The sequence below is a fragment of the Ovis canadensis genome, chromosome 15, assembly GCF_042477335.2.
Source record: "Ovis canadensis isolate MfBH-ARS-UI-01 breed Bighorn chromosome 15, ARS-UI_OviCan_v2, whole genome shotgun sequence".
NCBI classification, from domain to species: domain Eukaryota; kingdom Metazoa; phylum Chordata; class Mammalia; order Artiodactyla; family Bovidae; genus Ovis; species Ovis canadensis.
Window position 1 is genome coordinate 89,373,532 of NC_091259.1, and position 20,950 is coordinate 89,394,481.

Below are 20,950 nucleotides of genomic sequence, written 5' to 3' on the forward strand. Positions count from 1 at the left end.
ATAAGGCGGCAGTACATAAAGTAAAACTATGGTCTTGTTAAATAGATATTATCCCCATTTTCACAAGTAGTGAAATAGAAACTTGCTAAAGTTAACAGAATTAGTAAGTTTGCTACTTACTATAATACTTAAAATATAGATTTAATGTCGAAGCCTGTATTCTCTTTCCTCTACAGCCCAGAGGTCTTTTTTACGGTTAACTGAATCACTCATTCTCCATTCCTATGTGACTCTTAAAAACTTTTTTATTTTTATTTTTTAACGTAAAGGCGATCCCACCTCTGCATTACTTTTCGCAGCCATTGGATGTCAGCGTCATTCCAAAAGTCTGCTCACTACAAACACAGCTTTGAAAAACTCCCACCCACACTATGCCAGTTTTTACAACTGAAATGCCTTTAGCCCCATCAAAGTGCAAAACACTCCACAGAGAAGATGAACATTTGCCCAATCTGAAGTGGTGCCTGGCGTGCTGCGATTCATGGGGTCGCAAAGAGTCGGACACGACTGAGCGACTGCACTGAACTGAACTGAGCCCAAACATTGGAAGGAAAAAGGCTCTTCAGCACTTGGCTTGCAAAATATTGGACTCTATCTGCAGTTCAACTAAATGATTCATGTGAAATGTAGAATTGGATTCTGAGAGCTTGTTTCCAGCCACTTACTTTGGAGATTTTTAACCCTGGGTGCTTTGGTTTCCGGGACTGAGAAGCATTCCTGCAGGTCGCGCCTTCATTATAATGGACGCAAGAAAAAAAAAGGGGGGGGGGGAAGCAATGCAAGTTCAGAGCCATCACCGAAGGCAACTTGGTTGATAAGCAAATGGAAACTCCCGTTTGATGCACTAGTCATTTAGCTGCACACGCTGGTGGAAAAAGAAATTCTGACAAAGCTGCTGTTCTGACCGTGCTTCCTGTGTAGCAGCGACATTTAAAAACCGCAGAAGCAGACGGTTTCGGGTGGGGAGTGGCGGGAGGTGGCGGTGGGAAGCCTTCAGGTATCTGGGCAGGTCACAGGAGTCACGCCAACAATGCTTCACCACTCTTCTCCAACCCAGGGGGCACGGCCAAGCCTAAGCAGCGGGTGCCAGTCTTCAGCCCTGACATCCAGGGGGGGAAAAGCAACTCCACAAGTCTTTCCACAAACTTTTATTAAGGATCGGATGAGGGGTAGGAATTGTGCCAGACCCACTACGAGCCGACGGGACCAGTCAACTCCTGACCTCCAGACGCGCACAGGAGAAGATGGGATAATGCAGGAGATGTATGTGAACGCTAGCCCGTCCCCGCGGCGGCGCCGTCTAACCAGAGGTGAGGGCTACTGCGCGGCCACCTTGACATGGTTCGCCAACACCGAGCGAAAAGTTACGGGAAACTGCCAGGCGACCCAACCAGCGACAGGCTCGGTAGGCGTACCCGGATGCGGGCGGGCGCTCAGGCCCAACCCGGAAACCCCGCCTCCCGGAAGAGCGAATTCGAACTGACGGGACAGTCGACTACCTCTCCCAGCGCGCAACGGTCAAAGCCTCCCAGCATCCTCTCCGCCGCGGGGTTCCCAGCTGTCTTCCGAAGGCTCAGGGGGAAGCGGAACTTCACTTCCCAGGATGCCTCGGAGCGAGACGACCACGCGCATGCGCCAGAAGGCGGGTCCTCCTTGCCCTTACGACCCCGCCTCTGTCCCACCGCCGCCATTTTTTCAGAGACTTTCATCCGGCGGCCGACGGGGCTTTTTTTCTTAAAGGAGAAGCGACAGCTCAAAAAAAAAAAAAATCCCCCCCTTCTTCCCCGCAAGACCTCGCGGCGCTGGGGACAGAAAGGCCACAGACAGGAAAGTGGGGCCGGGGTGGAGGCGGAAGGACGCCGAGGCTCCCTCCGCGGCTTAAGGGAGAAGGATAGAAAGCCCTTGTGGCGTTAGCGGCTCCTTAGGGCGGCAGGTGCGCGCGCAGCCAGCCCAGGGTGCGCGCGAGGCGGGGAAGGAGGTGCGTTTCCCACCCGCCCCCTCGCGAGGCCTGCCCCTCCCACTGCCCCGGGCGCGCGTTGAGCTCCGGAGGTGGGGGGGGAAAAAAAAAAGGTCACTTTGGGATTGTCGCGAGACGCAGCCGTTTAACGGTGAGAACGGGTGCGCGGGGAAGGAAACCTCGCGCGCTCCCTTGGAGCCGTTTCCTGATTGGTGGAAGGCCGGGGTGGGGGTGGGCGGAAGCCCGGGACGCCGCGACGTGAAACCCCGCGAGGGGCGGGGCCAAGGAGCCGCTTCTCCCCCCTGATTGGCCCGCTGTGCGCCTGTGGCGGGCGCGCGCGCGCGCCGCCAGCGGTACCGGCCCTTGAGTGGCAGGGGGCGGGGGGGGGCGCCCTCGGAGCCGGGCGGAGGGGAGGGGGGAGAGAGGCGCGCAGAGTGAGTGAGCCGGCCGCTCCGGGGGGCGGGGGGAGCAGCGCCGCGGCCGCCGCCGCCGCCGCCTCCGCCGCCGGGACCAGGGGGTGGGGGGGCGGACGCGTCTCGATGCCGGGGGAGACGGAAGAGCCGCGACCCCCGAAGCGGCAGGACCAGGGAGGGGGGCCGGCGGCGGCGGAGCCCCAGCCACAGCCCCCTGAGGCGGCGGCGGCGCCGCCCGCGGGGCCCCCCAGCAGCCGCGTGCTGAGGGGAGGCCGGGACCGGGGCCGCGCCGCCGCGGCCGCCGCGGCCGCCGTGTCCCGTCGGAGGAAGGCCGAGTACCCGCGCCGGCGGAGGAGCAGCCCCAGCGCCAGGCCCGCCGACGCCCCGGGGCAGCCGGCCCAGGCCGCGAAGCCGCCGTCCCCGGCCCAGGGCAAGAGGAGCCCGCGCCTGCTGTGAGTAACGCCGTCTCCGCGGCGGTGGGAGCGACCCCCCTCCGCCCGCGCAGCCCTCGCGGCTCCCGTAGCGGCCGCCCCACGTGACGCGCCGCCGCTCTGCCCCCTGCCGGCCGGCCCGGCGCTCCGCCGCCCGCGCCCCGCCTCGGCGGCCCCCGCCGCCGGGCTGCCCGCGCCCCCGCCGCCCCTCCCGCCTCGGCGGCCCCCGCGGGGCGCGCCTCTGCCGGCCGCCCCGCCGCCCCGGGCTGCCCGCGCGCCCTCTGCCCGCCGGCCCCGTCCCCCGCGCGGCGGCCTCCGCTGTACCGCGCGGCCCCGTTGGGAAACCGGCGGCGGGGCCTCCGCGCTCAGCGCGCAGGATGAGGTCGTTCCGCCACCCTTCCCTCCTGATCAGTCTCAGCACAGTTTGTTTGGGTTTTTTTTCAAACGTACTAAATTTTCACGTTTTCACTCGTTTTTTGGAAAAAGAAAAAAAAAAAACAGGATAAAAGCGTGGCTTGCCAATTTTAAGTGTAGACTCTGAAATGCGTGTGTTGATGGTTTGTTTTTTTTTTGACGACTGTCAAAAACAAAAACTTTCAATATTTCCTACGTATCATGCTTTGTATTAAGTGCTGCACTTAAGTCTCACAAACTCATCTCATTGAGCTTAACATTATCTCCTATAGATAAACCTGAGGCGCACACAAGTGTGTTTTTGGAAGTGTTTTAATAAATAGGGATTTCGTCCTTAAAATTTTGAAGAATATGAAAGGAATTCTTTCCTTCCCGAGAGGTCGTAGAGGAACCAAGATGACCAGGAATCTACATATTTTCTAAGTTGTTCATTAAAATGTTTCTGTGCCTAATTCACTAATTGTGAAGCACACGTGTTTGTAAATTGTAGAAATTAAGCCCATTAGCCATGGAATTAGTTGCTGAAGACTTTTGTGTCTTTTTGACTTTCAAGTGAAAAAAAAAAGTAAAAGCAGGAAAAATTGAAGGTGAGGGGAGAAATAAGTTTTAAATACCCCCGGCCGCCGCCGCCACGCTACCTCCCCAGTAGAGATCCTGACAATATTTGGCTTACACAGGCCTGGTCAATTTAAAATTTGAAACACACCTGCTCCACAGTTAAGAGTGAAGTCTGTGACTGTGGCATACTTGTCTTGGAAGACTCTCAGAAAGAAGTAACTTTCAAAGGTATATTGTGTTTTAGATGTGCTTTCAAATTATTGGATGTTATTTGATTAACATGTGACTCAGCTGGTAAAGTGGAGAAGGAAATGGCAACCCACTCCCGTATTCTTGCCTGAAAATCCCGTGGACAGAGGAGCCTGGTAGGCTACAGTCCGTGGGGTTGCAAAAGGTCGGACAGGACTGAGCGACTTCATTTTCTTTCAGCTGGTAAAGAATCCGCCCGCAGTGCGGAAGACCTGGATTCGATCCCTGGGTTGGGAAGATCCCCTGGAGAAAGGAGAAGGCTACCCACTCCTGTATTCTGGCCTGGGGGATTCCATGGACTGTATTTTCCATGGCGTTGCAAAGAGCTGGACAGTTGAGCAACTTTCACCAATTAACATATTTAGAGAATTGTGTAAATTAAATTTCTGTGGACAACAAAAACTTGTATTTATAAATGATTGGGCTGCATGCAGTTAGGGTTCGATTAATAATTGCTGTGAGTTTCATAGACACAAAAAATTTAAACAGTTTTTACTACCATAAATTTGAAACGATGTCATTGGCCTTATTTGAATATAAATTCCTTGGACAGGTTAAACTGCTTCTGCCTCAGTTTTATTATCTACAGGAAATACTGTTAAGCTCAATGAGGTGAGTTTGTGAGACTTAAGTGCAGCACTTAATACAAAGCATGGCACGTAGGGACTGTTGAACGTGTGTGTTCTGAGCGGCGGTCCGCACCTGCTCCGCGCGTCGACTGCGTGTGGCCGTGTAGCAGGCAGGCCTCTGCTGGAGTGACGCAGTGGAGGCATAGCTGCTGTGTAGGGAGTTCTTCATGTAAATTCTGCCAAATAGGGTTTTCAATCTTTTCTATAGCCATACACAGGAAGGTTAATAACTTAATCTTTTAAAATTTCCTTCCATTTTCACCTACCCATTTGAAAGTTATAGATGGCTATATCTCCTTAGCACCTTTCCCTCCCGCTGACTCATCAGTTTACTCAGAGACAATCTTAAGCGTTCCCTAACTTCTGTCAAAAAGGTACTGAGTAGTTTTATTTCCACAATGTAAATGTTACAACAGTTGAAGTTGGATGAGGACTTAATTAAATTCTTTCAGTTTTTTTCTCCTCAGTATTCCTTGTGGGGAGGAAAGAAAACTCTTAATTCTTAAAAGTGCTCCTCTCTCTCATCCAGTGTCATAAAGATCATAGTGTTCTTTTAGCCTCGGAACTATTTCTTAACTGTATATTTTAAATTATGCAGTTTTGATTGGATTGTTTGATAAATTTTCACTTTAATAATTTTTTAATTACATGTTTTCAATTTACTACATACCCTGGAAATCAAAGAACTGCTACAGCATTTCAGCCCAGTAAACCTTGATTAAGCAAATAATTGGATCTGGTAGTGTGCTGAGCCAGGATTTATAAAGAAAAATGAGACATGGATTTCAGTAAAGGGGGACGATGCATGGATTAGTGGAGGTTTGTCAAATGTATGCACAGTTTACAGATTTTCAGAGTGATAAATTTTAAAAAGTAATTGAGAAACTTTATCCATTAAGACATTTCAAGTTTTGAAATGTGTGATCACTGAACCCTGGTTAAGTTCCTTCTGACCTTGATTTCAGCTCTGTTTTCCAAATAACATTTCTCCCAATAAATTCCCAGTAATCACTGTCTAACCTACCCTTGTTTTTCTTGATCAAGGAAACAGCAAAGTGACTTGATTGTACAGTGGTTTCAAGTGTCAGTAAATAGACTTGGATTTTCGATTCCTCTTACAAGGCAAAATAGAAAAAAAGCATTGCTTTTTACTGCTTACTGACCTTGGGCAAGTCACTTAACCTCCTTGAATATGCTTCTTCATCTTTAGCTGATAATTTATGATTTATGGAATGAGCTTTACAGTTAGATGGCAATTACTGTTTTTATAAACTTTCCTAATCTTATAACAATTTTTCTATTTGCATTGACATACTCAGGAATTAATGAAAAGAATAGGAGCTCTTTGTGAAGGGGAATAAAAAGAATTTTTCAGTGAATGTGCTTAAGCAAAAGGCATTCAGTTAAATTTATAATCATTTTAAATTAAAAGCTTAAAGGCTAGTAGGAAAGATAAACCAAGTTTGAAGAAAGGTTATATATTAGTACTAAGAATTAGGCTCTTTATTTGCTGTATTTTAGCCAATAAGTTCCAGAGTTAAGATTCTTATGTTTCAAATGCAGATGTTTATAGGTGTCTATGTATGGGTACATACAGGTATATACAGGTATCTGTGTATACATACACACACTACAGCTTATTTCTGATTTAGAAATTAAAACATCCATTCTCTCCTAATAGGGAAACACTATAATTGTTAAAATAAGATTACTTTAAATGCAAAACACTTATTTTCTTCCTACTGTGTGATAATAAGTCCTTTAGATTATCTGATGCATTTCAGAATTTAATACTTATATACTTTTTTTTTTTTTAATTTCTCACTTAGCTGTTGAGAAAAGCTGTTCTTTCCTCACCGTAAGGAATATGGGAATATAGGCTAGAACAGTATTCCTAGTGGTGAACCTGCAGGTTCAGATGGGTTACAAATGAAACAAATACTGCACTGTTTTCCAGTATATGGAATTCCATTTGGGGTTTGTTTTCTTGCAGAAAGTAAAATGGTAGTAAGCTTTTGCTTCACACTTTCTTTTTGTAAGGAGAAGGTGATGGTCATGATAGTGAGAATGAAGAGGCAGTAATACTCTGAACTGGAAAAATTTCTGGATTCTGTGGCTCTTTAGAGAAGCCTTCAATTGTATAAGCCCCAAATCCTGAGTTTCCCTTTTGCAGTGAGCTTGGTAGAGGGAACCCTGAGCCGTTCCCATGGGCTTTCAGAAAGTTTACTGCATAGTGTGTCCGCATCTAGCAGTGATTTAGGAAACTTTTCATTTAGAGCTAGGGTGATGAGCAGCATTCCTATGTCAGTTGTTAATTGGGACATTAAAAATATAATAAATTATAATACCAAGCTTTTAAAAAATGAATGAGATGAGAAAATGATATTTAGTGTCTCTAAAGAGAACAGAATTTGTATTATGCTGTGGCTTCAGTATCTGCTTGGATATTCTTTGTAACATGAGAGTCTTCATTTGTATTAGGGTTATTTTCAAAAAAGAAAAAAAGGAGAAAACTTTATACTGCTCAGAGATGCTGTTTGGCATCTTGGGAAAGATCCAAGACAGGTCAACTTTGAATTTGGGTAAGGGCTATAGAGGAGAGTCATTATACTGTACTCAGCAGTTAACATTTGATAGAAATTTCCCCGAATTAAAAACATGTGAATGACATTTTTTTAACCTCCAGTTTATTACACATAAGACTCTTTACTCTTCCTATCTAATTTGTAAAGTTCAAGTTACATTTATTTCTAGGTCCAGTCTGCTGCCATTTTAGAAATAGATTTTGACTTTAGTTTAACAAATGAATAATTTTAGGATTTTCTCTTAGGTTCGTTAAATTTTTATTTTGAGAATTGTCAAATATATCCAAAGTAGAGATAATAATGAGTCCTCAGTGTTTATCACCTGGATTTAACAGTTACCGAGATTTTGCCATTCTCACTACCTTTATCCTTCCCTCTGTTTTTCTTTTGGCAGGAGTATTTTGGAGGATATCTCAAATATTTCATTGCACCACTAGTTACTGCATTTGTGTAAAATACATTTTTCTTTTATGACCATTTAATACAACAAAATTAGCAGTAGTTTCTTTGTATCAGTTTTTTTTTACAGTTAAAAACAACTATTTTGAATGATACTCTAGCTTTGTGCTGTCAAATATGATATCTGCTTGTGGCTATTTAAATTAATCAAAACTGAAAATTGAGTTCCTCAACTACATAGCTATTTCAGTCGTTCAGGAGACTATCATATTGGACAGTACAGATGTAGGATGTTTTTTATCATTGCAGAAAGTTCAGCTGGACACTGCTGCTCTAGATGCTTTCTGTATCACTCTGGAGATGAACCTGAAAAGGATAAATGTTTGTTTTTTTTAAGAAAATGTGCAAAATTATTCATTTACCATTTGATTCTCTTTTGTTTCAGATGCATAGAAAAAGTATCAACTGAGAAAGGTAAGATGGGTCCTTCTTAGCACTCATAAACATTACGTGACTAGTTTATAATCTGATAGAAAATAGAATGAGCTTCAACCTGATCATTCAGATTGCTCCTATTTAAAAGTGGCTTATTTGGTAATGAATTGTTGGAATAGATAGGCCATATTTAAGAGGGTGGCAGGTTTGGGCAAGTGGAACATTTTAATATTATTTAAAAACCTAATAATGGGAAATCAGATTATTTGATGTCACTTTATTGTAATTTTTAAAGTTACTTGGTTTTTCAGTGAAGTAGCAGAGCGGAATGATACACAGTGTACAGAGTACAGTATAGACTCTTGTGGAGAGTCATAAATGCATTTTGAAGAATGCAGAAAGAAAAGTGTTTTAAGATTGCAGCCTGGTGAATAATTAAATGGGCCCATTAGGTTATTTCAAGTACCAAACCAGATATATGTATTAAAAGTATTCTTATCTGGATTATGAAGGGAAGCTAATGTTCAGGTTTTTTTTTTTAATGCTATTTTTAAAAGAGTGTTCTGAAAAAAAAAAAAAAGAGTGTTCTGGCTTTGCAGATTGGTTTATTAAAATTGCCCATATCATGTTGAGCCAGTTGCTCATTTATTAAATTTTTTTCCTAGTTATTGACTTTGTTCCTTGATACTGCATTCAAATACATAGCATCCTTCTTAAAACTAAAAGATACATTTAAGCATATTTCATTTACTTTGTCTAATCTTGGTCCAGTCCTAAAGTATTAATCAGTTAATTTATTATGTATATATGTAATATGAGTACATATTATCCTCAGTGTGGACTTTTCTCTTTTAAAGAATGCTTTGCAATATGCATGTATAGGTCGAGTGTAAAACCTGAATTTGTGCCATTTAGAAGAATGATACCTGACCAGTAACTTACTCTGTGAGCAATTAGGTATCAGTGAGCAGGTTTTTTTTTCCTCTGAATTTTAGAATCTGCTAGTATTTCATTTCATAGTATACCAAGCAGAAGTGTTTCATACTAGGCAGGTTTTTGTGTAGAAAGCTTTGCATGACTGTTTTGTTTAGGAGGTTTTGGGTTTTGTTGCTGTTGATACTTGGAAATTAGGATATGTCTGTCAAGAATGGAAGCTCTTGTGTTCCTTATTCAGAGATCATTTTGGAAATTTTAGGATGTGGGGGGAATGCTGTGACAGGTGACAAATAACAGAGCAATTTCTACTAAGACAAAAACCACAGCCTGCATCTGTCAGCTAGAATTATCTCCTGTGTCTAAAGACTGTCAAAAGAAATTATTTTGGGTTGCCTTGGAGTGAACTCACAGAATGTGGTGGAAATTAAGAACTCTGTTGTAGATGACTTTTTAATTGATCTTTTGTGTCGATTTCTTAAACCAGACGCTGGCATGTTGCATAAAGTCCTGCACTGAGGAGAGAGTAAAACTGCATTTCGGGTAGTTCAGTCTGTCAGTACCACTTTAACCCACTTGTTAAACGCCCTGGATTTAGAGTTAGAGCTCAGAATTTGAATTCAATTTCTGTCTTTTACTGCAAATAAACTCTGCACAGCAACTATTAGAGTTGATAAACAGACTGAGCAACGTAGTGGGACACAAGAGAAACATACAGACACCTGTTGCACTAACAGATTTCTTTATGTTGACATTGGAATATGAGAAAGAGAAAGTAAAAAAAAAAAAAAAACTCTCAAATTGCCTCAAAAAGATAAAATACCCAGGAAAAACCCTGACCGAGGAGGTAAAAGACTTAAATGTGGAGAACGACTCTACTACACAGCTGCAGTCAGAACAGAGTGGTATTGGCACAGAAACAGACATGAATCAATAGAGCGGAATAGAGAGCCCAGAAATAAACACATTCACCTATGGTCAGTTAATCTTCAGCAAAGAGGCAAGAATATACAGTGAGGAAAAGACAAGTCTCTGCAGCAAGTGGGGTTGGGAAAGCTGGACAGCTAGCTGCATGTATATCAGTGAAGTTAGAACACTTCCTCACACTAGACTTAAAAATAAACTCAAATTGGCTTAAAATGTAAATATCAGATATGACACCATAAAACTCAAAGAAGATAGGCAAAAAACATCCTCTTATGTAAATGATAGCAGTGTGGACTGGGAGAAAATATTTGCAAACACTGCAACTGACAAGGGTTTAATTTCCAAAAAAATACAAACAGCTCATGCAGCTCAATATCAAAAAGAAACAAAAAAATGGGCAGAAGACCTAAACAGACATTTATCTGAAAAAGAGGTACAGATGACTTAACGAGCACATGAAAAGATGTTCATCAGTGTTAATTATTCGGGAAATGGAAATAAAGCTGTAATGAGGTACTGCCTCATACTGGTCAGAATCACCATCATCTGAAAGTCTATAATAGTAAATGCTGGGTAGAGTGTGGAGAAAGGGGGGCCCTTCCACACTACTGGTGGGAGTGTGACTTAGTGCAGCCACTGTGGAGGGCAGTATGGATGTTTGTTAAAAAGCTAAAAATAGCTATCATGATGCAGCACTCCCTCTCCTGGGTGTATTATCAGAAAAAGATGAAAACTCTTAATTCAAAAAGATGCGCATGCCCAGTGTCATGCAGCAGTATTTACAGTTGCCAAGAGATGGAAGCAGCCCAGGTGTCCCTCCACAGGTGGGTGGGTACAGAAGATGGGGATTGTGATTGTGTGTGTGTGTGTGTATATGTATATTTTCCAGTGTATGTGCACACATGGGCACACACACACACTGAAATATTCAGCTCAGTCGCTCAGTCGTGTCCGACTCTTTGCCACCCCATGAACCGCAGCACGCCAGGCCTGCCTGTCCATCACCAACTCCCGGAGTTCACTCAGACTCAGGTCCATCGAGTCGGTGATGCCATCCAGGCATCTCATCCTCTGTCGTCCCCTTCTCCTCCTGCCCCCAATCCCTCCCAGCATCAGAGTCTTTTCCAATGAGTCAGCTCTTCGCATGAGGTGGCCAAAGTACTGGAGTTTCGGCTTTAGCATCATTCCTTCCAAAGAACACCCAAGACTAATCTCCTTTAGCATACTCAGCCGTAAAAACATATGAAATAATGACTTTTGCAGCAACATGAATAGACCTAGAATTATCATACTAAGTAAAGTAAGTCAGACAAATACAAATAACACATAATTGCTTATTTGTGGAATCTGGAAAAAAAAAGATACAAATGAACTTAAATTTATGGTTACCAAAAGGGAAAGGAGGGGGGAATGAATCAGGAGTTTGGGATTAACAGATACACACGACTATATATAAAATAGATGACCAACAAGGACCTGTTGTGTAAGCACAGGGAAGTATAGTCAGTGTCTAGTTATGATGGAAAGGAAGCGGAGAAAGCGTGGTGGGTGGTGTGTGTGTATGAAACGAGTCCCTCTGCCGTGCGCCTGACACTGATGCAGCGTTGTGAATCACCTGCGCTGAAGCTCAGCGAGAAAAACACCTGCATCACGGGGAAGTCAATCTTTAAGTCCCACGTTAATCCCCTAGTTAAGTGCTCTGGATCTGGAGTTACAGCTCATGGGTTGAATTCGAGTTTTGCCTTTTATTGCAAATAACCTAGTTAACTGACTCCAGTAAAGACTCAATAAAAAGTAACTGTTGTTAAGCTTATAAAATTTCAAAGAAATCCTCTCCAACTCCCATCTGAGTCTCTGTAAGTTTAGTTACTACAGTAATCGTTCAAGTCTGAGCTGCATATGTAGGTATGTAAGTGTCTCATAATTCTACAACTAGATGACTGAATACAGAAATGGAGGTGAATTTCTAAAGATATCTCTTTATTTCATTAGTATTGAAAAGATGTTTTCAGGATTATTTTTTACTCTTACTCCAGACAACTTGGAAATAAAGTGCTCTCCTTCAGTTACAGGCGAGAACTTTGGACAGGTTTGAGTAAATGATAATGCACACTCAGAAAAGGAACTGGCTGCTGCTTCAGAATGACTAAATTGCAAAGTGCCGTGGTCATTTTTCAAGTTGAAATAATAGGAAAGAAGGGCATTAGGTCCCTTTGTCTGCGGTGTTTATTTAACCCTGATGGATGTGTCTAGAATGCAGTAGAAAATTGCTTCACAAACAGTTCCTTCAGCAAGTGACTGCTGAGCATTCCCTGTGTGTCCAGCACCATCCTAGACACTAGGTTATGTGGTGAGTAAGTGTGGGGTGGAGAAATTCCAACCTGTAACACAGGGAAGGTAAAGGAGTGATTCGCTTCAGTGTAGTGATTAATCATCCCAGTGTTGCTTTACCTGCTCGTGTTAACTTCACAGACTTTGTTTCTGGGTAGTTTGCAATGTAGATGCCAAAATGCACAGAAGCTGCATGTAAGGCAGCCCCTCCTCCTTTCCCTTAAAGAATATCTCGTGAAATTAGAGCTGGGAGGAAACAGTTTGGAACCTTGGTTGTTTAAAAAATTTGATTATATTAAAGTGTGGGCTCCATCCTTTATTTAATATCATTTTGCTGTTTTTAGTTGCTCTTCCTGTTGTAGTGATGTTTGGGAAAGATTGCCTGGACAGAATCACCAAATGAGTTAATCAGATCTGGGGGTTTATTTAGATTGTTTTCATTGGAGTATTTCTGTTTTCCTGTGGTAGTATATAAATTCTTAATTTTTACCATCTGAGTTTCTGCACAAAGGATGTACAAAAAACATTGTCTTCACAATGATAAACTGTTCTAAAGTCGGCTTAAATACTAGTTTTGTTTTCGTTTTTTTAAAAAAACAGAGGACTTGCTTTCCCTGACTTCTTTAAATATGTTGAGATCGGCTAATATTAATATTTCAAAATGGACTTTACTAATTATTTATGGAAAACAAAGTAGTGCTAATTATAGAAATACACAGAGTCACAGGATCAGGTTTCTGAGACTCAAGTTCTGACTATTGTAATGCTTATGTCTCAAGAGGCTGACAGTACACCAGATAGTCTTTTTATCTATCCGGTTTCCTTCCTATCCCTTTATCTTAAGGTGACAGGAACCACATTATTATTCCTCTCAAGGTGGGAAAGATCTGCTCAACAACTTGTGCCTTGTTAGGAATGTCCCGGAGCCTTCAGACTGTTTTTCTACTTCAGATATCCAGACCTCCGATGGTTCTTCCTTTCTGTTCTAGTTTCCTAGACGTGCAGACATACCTCATCTTTGATTAGTGTGGATTGTGACCTGGGCTTAGAAAGCCTTGATTATCAGTTCCTTTCGGTTATGGGATGTTTTATCAATCAGGTCAGTGAGTTTTTCTGTCCCTTACATGTAAAGAAGATAGGTGTGTAATAATTTGCCTATTATGATTCAGCATATCAGAACTGTCTTGACACAGTTGTAAGTTTAACTTGTTATATATAATAATTATTTTACATTGAGATCCCTTTTCCTCCACAACCAGTTGAGAGTTGCAACAGAACACCCTGGCAGAAGAGGCCCAAGATCCTGAGTGGGCAGACCTCCCCTCAACAGATAAGAACCGGAAACTCCTAAGAGATACTCATCTCGACCTGTGGGCATAATGCTCTCCTTACACCGAGATTATGGGTGGGCAAGATCCTCTGACACAAAGAAATTAGCTCTGAGTTAATGACCCCTGATCTTTTAAGTCCCAGGAAGGATCAAGCTCCTCTGAATTAAAACTAGCCAGGTCGATCTAACTGTTACAGACCCAGGCGAGTACCCCCTTTAGCTTTAGTACAGTTAATACCCTACTGAGAATTCCTGAGGGTCTGTCTTTTGCTTACATATCTCCTTAAATGTGGCTGGCTTGTTTGATCCTAGACTCCCAACGTATATCCTACCTTCTTATTGACTGATTCTGTTTGTAGCTTTAACTCTTTGAGAATTTCTAAACCCCATTTTCTTTACTGTGACTCTCTATATAAACTTTTGTGTCAGTTTTATATTGTATAACAAACCATCCAAAAGCTTGAAGTGAAGTGAAGTCGCTCAGTTGTGTCCGACTCTTTGCAACCCCATGAACTGTAGCCCACCAGGCTCCTCCCTCCGCCCATGGGATTCTCCAGGCAAGAATACTGGAGTGGGTTGCCATTTCCTTCTCCAGGGGATCTTCCCGAGCCAGGAATCAAACCTGGGGCTCCCGCATTGCAGGCAGACGCTTTAACCTCTGAGCCACCAGGGAAGCCTCCAGAAGCTTAGTGGTTTAAAAGACAATAGTTGGTTATTTCTCAGTTCGGCCATTCTCATCAGTGGTGTTCCAGTTCAGACATTTTCATGTTGTGTGGTCTTAGGACAGTGGTCCAAAAGCTGCAAGGCCTCTTGAAGTCATCCCGCAGAAAACAAGATCAGCATACAAAAATCAGTTGTATTTGCGTGTAAAAATATTGCTTACAATAGTACCAAAAGTATGAATTACTTAGGGAGAAATGTGACGGAAGATGGGAAGCATACACTGAAAAGTACGGCACACTGCTGAGGGAAGTTATTACTAAGACCTAAATGAAGAGCGGTGTGCCTTGTTCGTGAGTTTGAAGACTCATTGTTAAGGTTTTATTTCTCCCCATATTGATCTGTAACTGCAGTGTAATCAAAATCAAAATCCCAGCAGGTTTTTTGTGACAAATTTTGACTTTGAAAACTTCTTGAGAGTATTGGGGACCCGTAGGAGTTTGCAAACTACACTGTGAAAACCATTAGTTTACACTCAAATCCCAACATGTCTTTTAGCAGTGGGATTGATTCTCTAAGGAAGCAGAAAGAGACAAGTTCCTGCATGGGCTTCCAACTGTGACTGCTACACGTCGGTGTTCTGTGTTTATTTAACTATTACTTGATTGGAGGACGTTTGGTATTTCTCAGATTCTCCCCCAACCCCTGGGGAGGGGGCAGTAGATTACAGGTGATTTTTTTTTTTTTTTAAGAAATTATTAAGATACACCGCACGTATATGAAAGCACACTCAACGGAAGTGTCCAGCATCGTGCATTTCCACAAAGCAGGCCCAGCCGTGTAAACATTACCCAGCTCAAGAAACAGAACACAGTCAGCCATCCCTAAGTGTAACCACTGTTGTTACTTTGAACAGCACAGATTACTTGTGCCAGTTGTGAGTTTTACGTAAGTGGAGCAGTGCGTTACAGCTCTGTGTGGGGCCTCTGCTGCTCCCCGCTGTGTGGCACCCCTCTGTGTTGCATTTGTTATAGGCGTTTATCTTCATTGCTGTGTCCTGTTCCACTTGGGAATATATCCCAGTTTATCCATTTACTACTGATGGGCGTTTGGGTGGTTTGAGTTATTGGCCTTTATGACTCAATGCTGCAATGCCTATTTTATTAACACGGTTTTATTGAGGCACAGTTTACATATCGATAGTTTAAAATACATTTTTAAGTGTGTAATTCTGTCTATGTAGATACGTCTTTTCTGACATGTTGTATACAGACTTATAATATGTGAGGTTTTCTGTTTTGAGTCTGACTTCTTTCACTTAGCACAAAATTTTTTAGGTTACTCCATGTTGTAGCATGTGTAAATATTTTCATTCCTTTGTGTGAAAATACTCCATTTGACCTAAACAGATTGTTCATCACTTGATCTACTTTTTAAATAGCTACTGTGAATAATGATGCTGTGAATGTTTGCTGCAGTTTTAGATTAAGAATTCACTTTCTTGAAATAATTCTTCTCGTGGTCTCTTAGGTCAGTATCTTCCATAAATGAGCCGCTCTTCTGGCACTTGAACCTGAGACTTGGTGGAAATGAACCAGCTCTCAAATCTGCATTAAGCTCTTAGACTGGCGCTTTCCCATTTCTTTCTTATATGATAGGTGTGGTGTAGTGGAATGAATATCGACTTTGGACTTAGATATACCTGGGTTCCAGTCTTAGCTCCACCATTTAATAGGTGAGCTTGCAAAAGTCAGTTACTTGTTTTCCTCAACAATTAAAAAAAATATTATTTGGCAAGATTGTGAGGACTAAGTTTAGAAAAAGGGAGAAAATATTAGGCACTTAACAAGTATTTAAGGTTTGTTAGTTTTTCTCCAAAAATGTAAATATTTAATTAGAGATGAGACTTTCACTCTAGTTTGTTCCAGCCTGTTAACCAGCCATTTCCCTGTTCACTATATCAGTGTTAACTCTGTAATCTTGGATAAGTGGTTTAATTTCTCTCAGCCTCAATTAGAAAAGTGAGGCGCCAGGCTGAAGGAGGACCAGACCATGTTAGGGCAAAACTTAGAAGTTGAAGTGTTTTATCGTGATGAAATGGCTGTCACCTTTTGGATTTGATGTTAGATTGTTTTAAAAGGATTGTCGGCTACTCTCAGGTTGAGAAAATTCACTTTATGTTTCATCTTTTGGTACCTAGAAGAATTGGGAGAAGCATGCCTGCCAGGAGTGCCAGTGTCTTTCTGTCTCAGTTCATAGCATCCCCCGCTCTCAGTTTGCCCACTCTGCCTCGTCCTACCGTGTGGCATTCACAGCACCCGCAGTGGCTGCCTGACGCCTTACTCATGGAACAGAGTTAACCATCACGAAACATAGACTTCAGTGCCCTTTAGTACATTGACATCACCTCCATCTGCAGAGGCCCTGTATCCATTAAAGGGAGTCATTTCCCACCCAGCCCCTTTCCAGCCTCTAAAAAACACTAACTTAGTTTTATTTTTTATATAGGAGTACTGTTTAACAATATTGTATTCATGTCAGGTGTACAGCAAAGTGATTCAGTTATACATATACATGTATCCCTTTCATTCGCATTTAGGTGGTTACAGAGTACTGACCAGAGTTCCCTGTACTGTACAGTTGGTCCTTGTTAGTTATCTATTTTAAATATAACAGTATCAGTCAGTCCCAAAGGTACTTGACTCCTCCTTATGAGCAATACTGCAGTTTGTTTGTCCGTTCGGTGTTTGACAGATGTCTTGGTGGTTTGCACATTTGTGGATTGACTGTTACAGACATCCACGTACGAGTATTTGAATACCTGTTTTCAACTTTGAGGGTATATATGTAGGAGTGGAGTTGACAGGCACTTTGGCTACCTGATGCAAAGAGCTGACTCATTAGAAAAGACCCTGGTGCTGGGAAAGACTGAGGGCAAGAGGAGAAGGGAGCACCAGAGGATGAGATGGTTGGATGGCATCATCAACTCAGTGATCATGAATTTGAACAATCTTAGGGAGATAATGGGAGAAGACAGTGGGACCCCACTCCAGTACTCTTGCTTGGAAAATCCCATGGACAGAGGAGGCTGGTGGGCTGCAGTCCATGGGGTTGCCAAGAGTCGGACACGAATAAGTGACTTCACTTACACTTTTCCCTTTCATGCATTGGAGAAGGAAATGGCAACCCACTCCAGTGTTCTTGCCTGGAGAATCCCAGGGACAGTGGATCCTGGTGGGCTGCTGTCTGTGGGGTCGCACAGTGTCGGACACGACTGAAGCGACTCAGCAGCAGCAGCAGGGAGATAATGAAGGACGGGAAAGCCTGGCGCACCGCAGTTCTTGGGGGTCGCAAAAAGTCGGACATGACTTAGCAGCTGAACAACAACCAGTGGTAATTCTGTGTTTGGTTTTTTCTTTTTTTTGAGGAGCTGCGAAATGTTTTCCACAATGGCTGCATCCCTTCACATCCCCACCAGCAGTGCGCAGAGTTCCAGTTCCTCTACATTCTGACACTTGTCATTTCCCATTTGTAAAGTTGCTATGATTGTAGGCATTGGAGTGTGTGTGAAGTAGTAGTCTCATTGTGGTTGTGATTTACATTTCACTGATGACTCAGAGTGAGCATCTTTTTGTGTGATTTTTGAGCATTTGTTTGTCTTTGGATAAATATCTGTTCGAGCCCTTTGCCCACTTTTTAATTGGATGGTTTGTCTGTTGTTGTTAAACTGACTTTTTCTTATATTCTGGATATTAGGCTCCTGTAAGATACAGGACTTGCAAATGTTTTCTTCCATTCTGTAGACTTCACGTCTAAGTCATTTAGTGCTAGCTCTTCACATTTAGGTCTCCGATCCATTTTGAGTTAATCTTTGTGTATGGTATAAGGTAAGGGTCCGGCTTCATTCATTGCATGTATATCAATTTGTTGAAGAAGCTATTCTTTCCCCACAAACCTTGTCAAATTATTTGACCATAGGTGTTTGGGTTTTGGGGGCTTTCCCGGTGGTTGGGTAGTAAAGTATCCCCCGCAGTGCGGGAGCCACATTAGATCCATCCCTGTTTGGGAAGACCGCCTGGAGGGGATAAAGAAAGCATCCCACTCGGGCGTTCTTGCTGGGACGGTCGCGTGGACAGAGGAGCCTGGTGGGCGACAGTCTGCGTGGTCCCAGAGAGACAGGCCAGAGCAGAGCGCACAGAGAGCCTGGGCGTACACCTGCACTGGCGGCAGGGTGCCGTCAGTGTGGATGCCCACCCTGCTGCCAGTCCCACATGTTGTAGTAAGTTTTGAGATTGGACAGCGTACTCGAGATTCACTTTCAAGGTGGTTTTGACTAAACTAGGCTGCTTGCATTTTCATATGAATTTTAGGATCACATTGTCAATTTCTACAAAAAAGGAAGCTGAAATTTTTGATAGGGGTTCTATTTAATCTGTAGATCTTTTGAGGGAGTCTTGCCATTTTAGCAGTATTTAAGTGTGTGTTTCTGTTTGATTGAACTGTAAGTGTGGAGTGGAATCATTGTCTTAATTCTCCTTTTTGGATTGCTCTTGCTGGTATAGTTTAAGCAGTTAATTTTTGCCTGTTGATCTTGTATTCTGCAACTCTCCTAAATTTTTGTTCCCTTTCATAGTTTTTCTTTGCAGATTCTTTAGAAATAAGGTCGTTTCATTTGCAGATAGATTTAGCTTTACTCTCTCCTGTTTGTGCCTGTTTTCTCTTGCCTAAGACTCTGGCTAAAACTTCTAGTACAGTGTTAAATAGATGAGGAGGCAAAGGGCATCGTTACTTTGTTTCTGATTTTAGGGAAGGAGCTTTTGCCAGTAAGTATCTTAGCTCTGGGGTTTTGATAAATGTCCTTTACCAGGCAGAGGAAGTTCCTATTGTGTGTTCTTATCTTGAAAGTTTGTTGATTTTGTCAAATGCTTTTAAATGACATCATTTGGGATTGATTTTTGTGTGCTGAACCACCCTGCTGATCCTGGGATCACTTGGTCATCGTTTTAATGTGCTGCACTGTCTCGATATGCTGCTGAGTTTCGTTTGCAGGAATATTGATCTGTAGTTTTCTTGTATCTTTGTCTGGCTTTGATATCAGAGTTATGCTGCCCTTATGGAATGAGTTGGGAGGTTCCTTTTAGGCTTTTTTCTTTATCACTGGGAGATTTCTGATTACCAACTCAGTGTCTTCACTTGTTATTAAGTGTGTTCAGATTTTTGGTAGTTCGAGCCTCCTTTTTTTCCCCTCGGTCTAACTAGAGGCTTGTTGATTTTGTTGATCTTTTCAAACAACTAACTTGGTTTCATCTTTTTCTCTGTTGTCCTACTGTTTTCTTAATTATCTCCACTTTTTATTCCTTTGTTTTGCTAGTTTTGGATTTGGCTTGCTTCCCCCGCCCCTTTTTTCTTTAAGGTGTAAACAGTTCAGTCGCTCAGTCGTGTCCCATTCTTTGCTACCCCATGGACTGCAGCATACCAGGCCTCCCTGTCCATCACCAGCTCCCAGAGTTTACCCAGACCCATGTCCATTGAGTTGGTGATGCCATCCAACTGTCTCATCCTCTGTCATCCCCTTCTCCTCCCGCCTTCAATCTTTCCCAGCATCAGGGTCTTTTCAGATGAGTCAGCTCTTCACATCAGGTGGCGAAAGTATTGGAGTTTCAGCTTCAGCATCAGTCCTTCAATGAACACTCAGGACTGACCTCCTTCAGAATGGACTGGTTGGATCTCCTTGCAGTCCAAGGGCCTCTCGAGTCTTCTCCAACAACACAGTTCAAAAGCATCAATTCTTTGCAGTCAGGTTTCTTTATAGTCTAACTCTCACATCCATACATGACCACTGGAAAAAGCATAGCCTTGACTAGAAAGACTACTGTTGGCAAAGTAACCTCTCTGCTTTTTAATATGCTGTCTAGGGTGGTCATAACTGCTTCCAAGAAGTAAGCGTCTTTTAATTTCATGGCTGCAATCACCATCTGCCATGTTTTTGGAGCCCCCCAAAATAAAGTCAGCCACTGTTTCCCAATCTATTTTAGCATATCTAGAGAGTGCAGCACATTAAAACGATGACCAAGTGGTTCCAGGATCAGGAGGGTGGTTCAGCACACAAAAATCAATCCTAATTGATGTAGTTTAAAAGCATTTGACAAAATCAACAAACTTTCAAGATAACACACAGTAGGAACTTCCTCTGCCTGGTAAAGGACATTTATCAAAACCCCAGAGCTAAGTCATAGGACCAGATGCCATGATCTTTGTTTTCCAAATGTTGAGCTTTAAGCCAACTTTTTCATTCTCCTCTTCCACTTTCATCCAGAGGCTCTTTAGTTCTTCATTTTCTGCCATAAGGATGGTGTCATCTGCATATTTCCTGATTATCTTGGTTTGCTACAATCTTGACTCCAGCTTGTGCTTCCTCCAGCCCAGCGTTTCTCCTGATGTACTCTGCATATAAGTTAAATAAGCAGGCTGACAATATACAGCCTTGACATGTTCCTTTTCCTATTTGGAACCAGTCTGTTGTTCCATGTCCAGTTCTAACTGTTGCTTCCTGACCTGGTGTAAAGTTAGGTTATTGATTAGACATGTGTTGTTGTGTTTGTGTTTTGGCCACTTATGCCACTCTGACTGCTGCTTTTGCTGTAGTCCATGTTTTGTGATATGTTGTGGGCTTTGTTGGGCGGGTGCTATTGCATGCCC

At 43.0% G+C, this 20,950-nt stretch overlaps 1 protein-coding gene across 7 annotated transcripts in view; it reads left to right on the forward strand.

The window, feature by feature from the left end:
- The first annotated feature begins 1,683 nt into the window (after positions 1-1,683).
- ZFP91 (ZFP91 zinc finger protein, atypical E3 ubiquitin ligase) overlaps positions 1,684-20,950 on the forward strand; it is a 37,711-nt gene continuing 18,444 nt past the window's right edge. For 2 of the 7 annotated variants that reach the window (XM_069553213.1, XM_069553214.1), the window contains exons 1-3: positions 2,458-2,822; positions 4,203-4,634; positions 8,081-8,109. In XM_069553213.1, coding sequence (XP_069409314.1) covers positions 4,438-4,634; positions 8,081-8,109 — 226 coding nt within the window. In that variant the 5' untranslated portion in view covers positions 2,458-2,822; positions 4,203-4,437. Of the gene's footprint in view, positions 2,823-4,202; positions 4,635-8,080; positions 8,110-20,950 lie in introns of those variants that run through there. The other 5 variants (XM_069553212.1, XM_069553211.1, XM_069553215.1 and 2 more) reach the window with 5 other exon arrangements.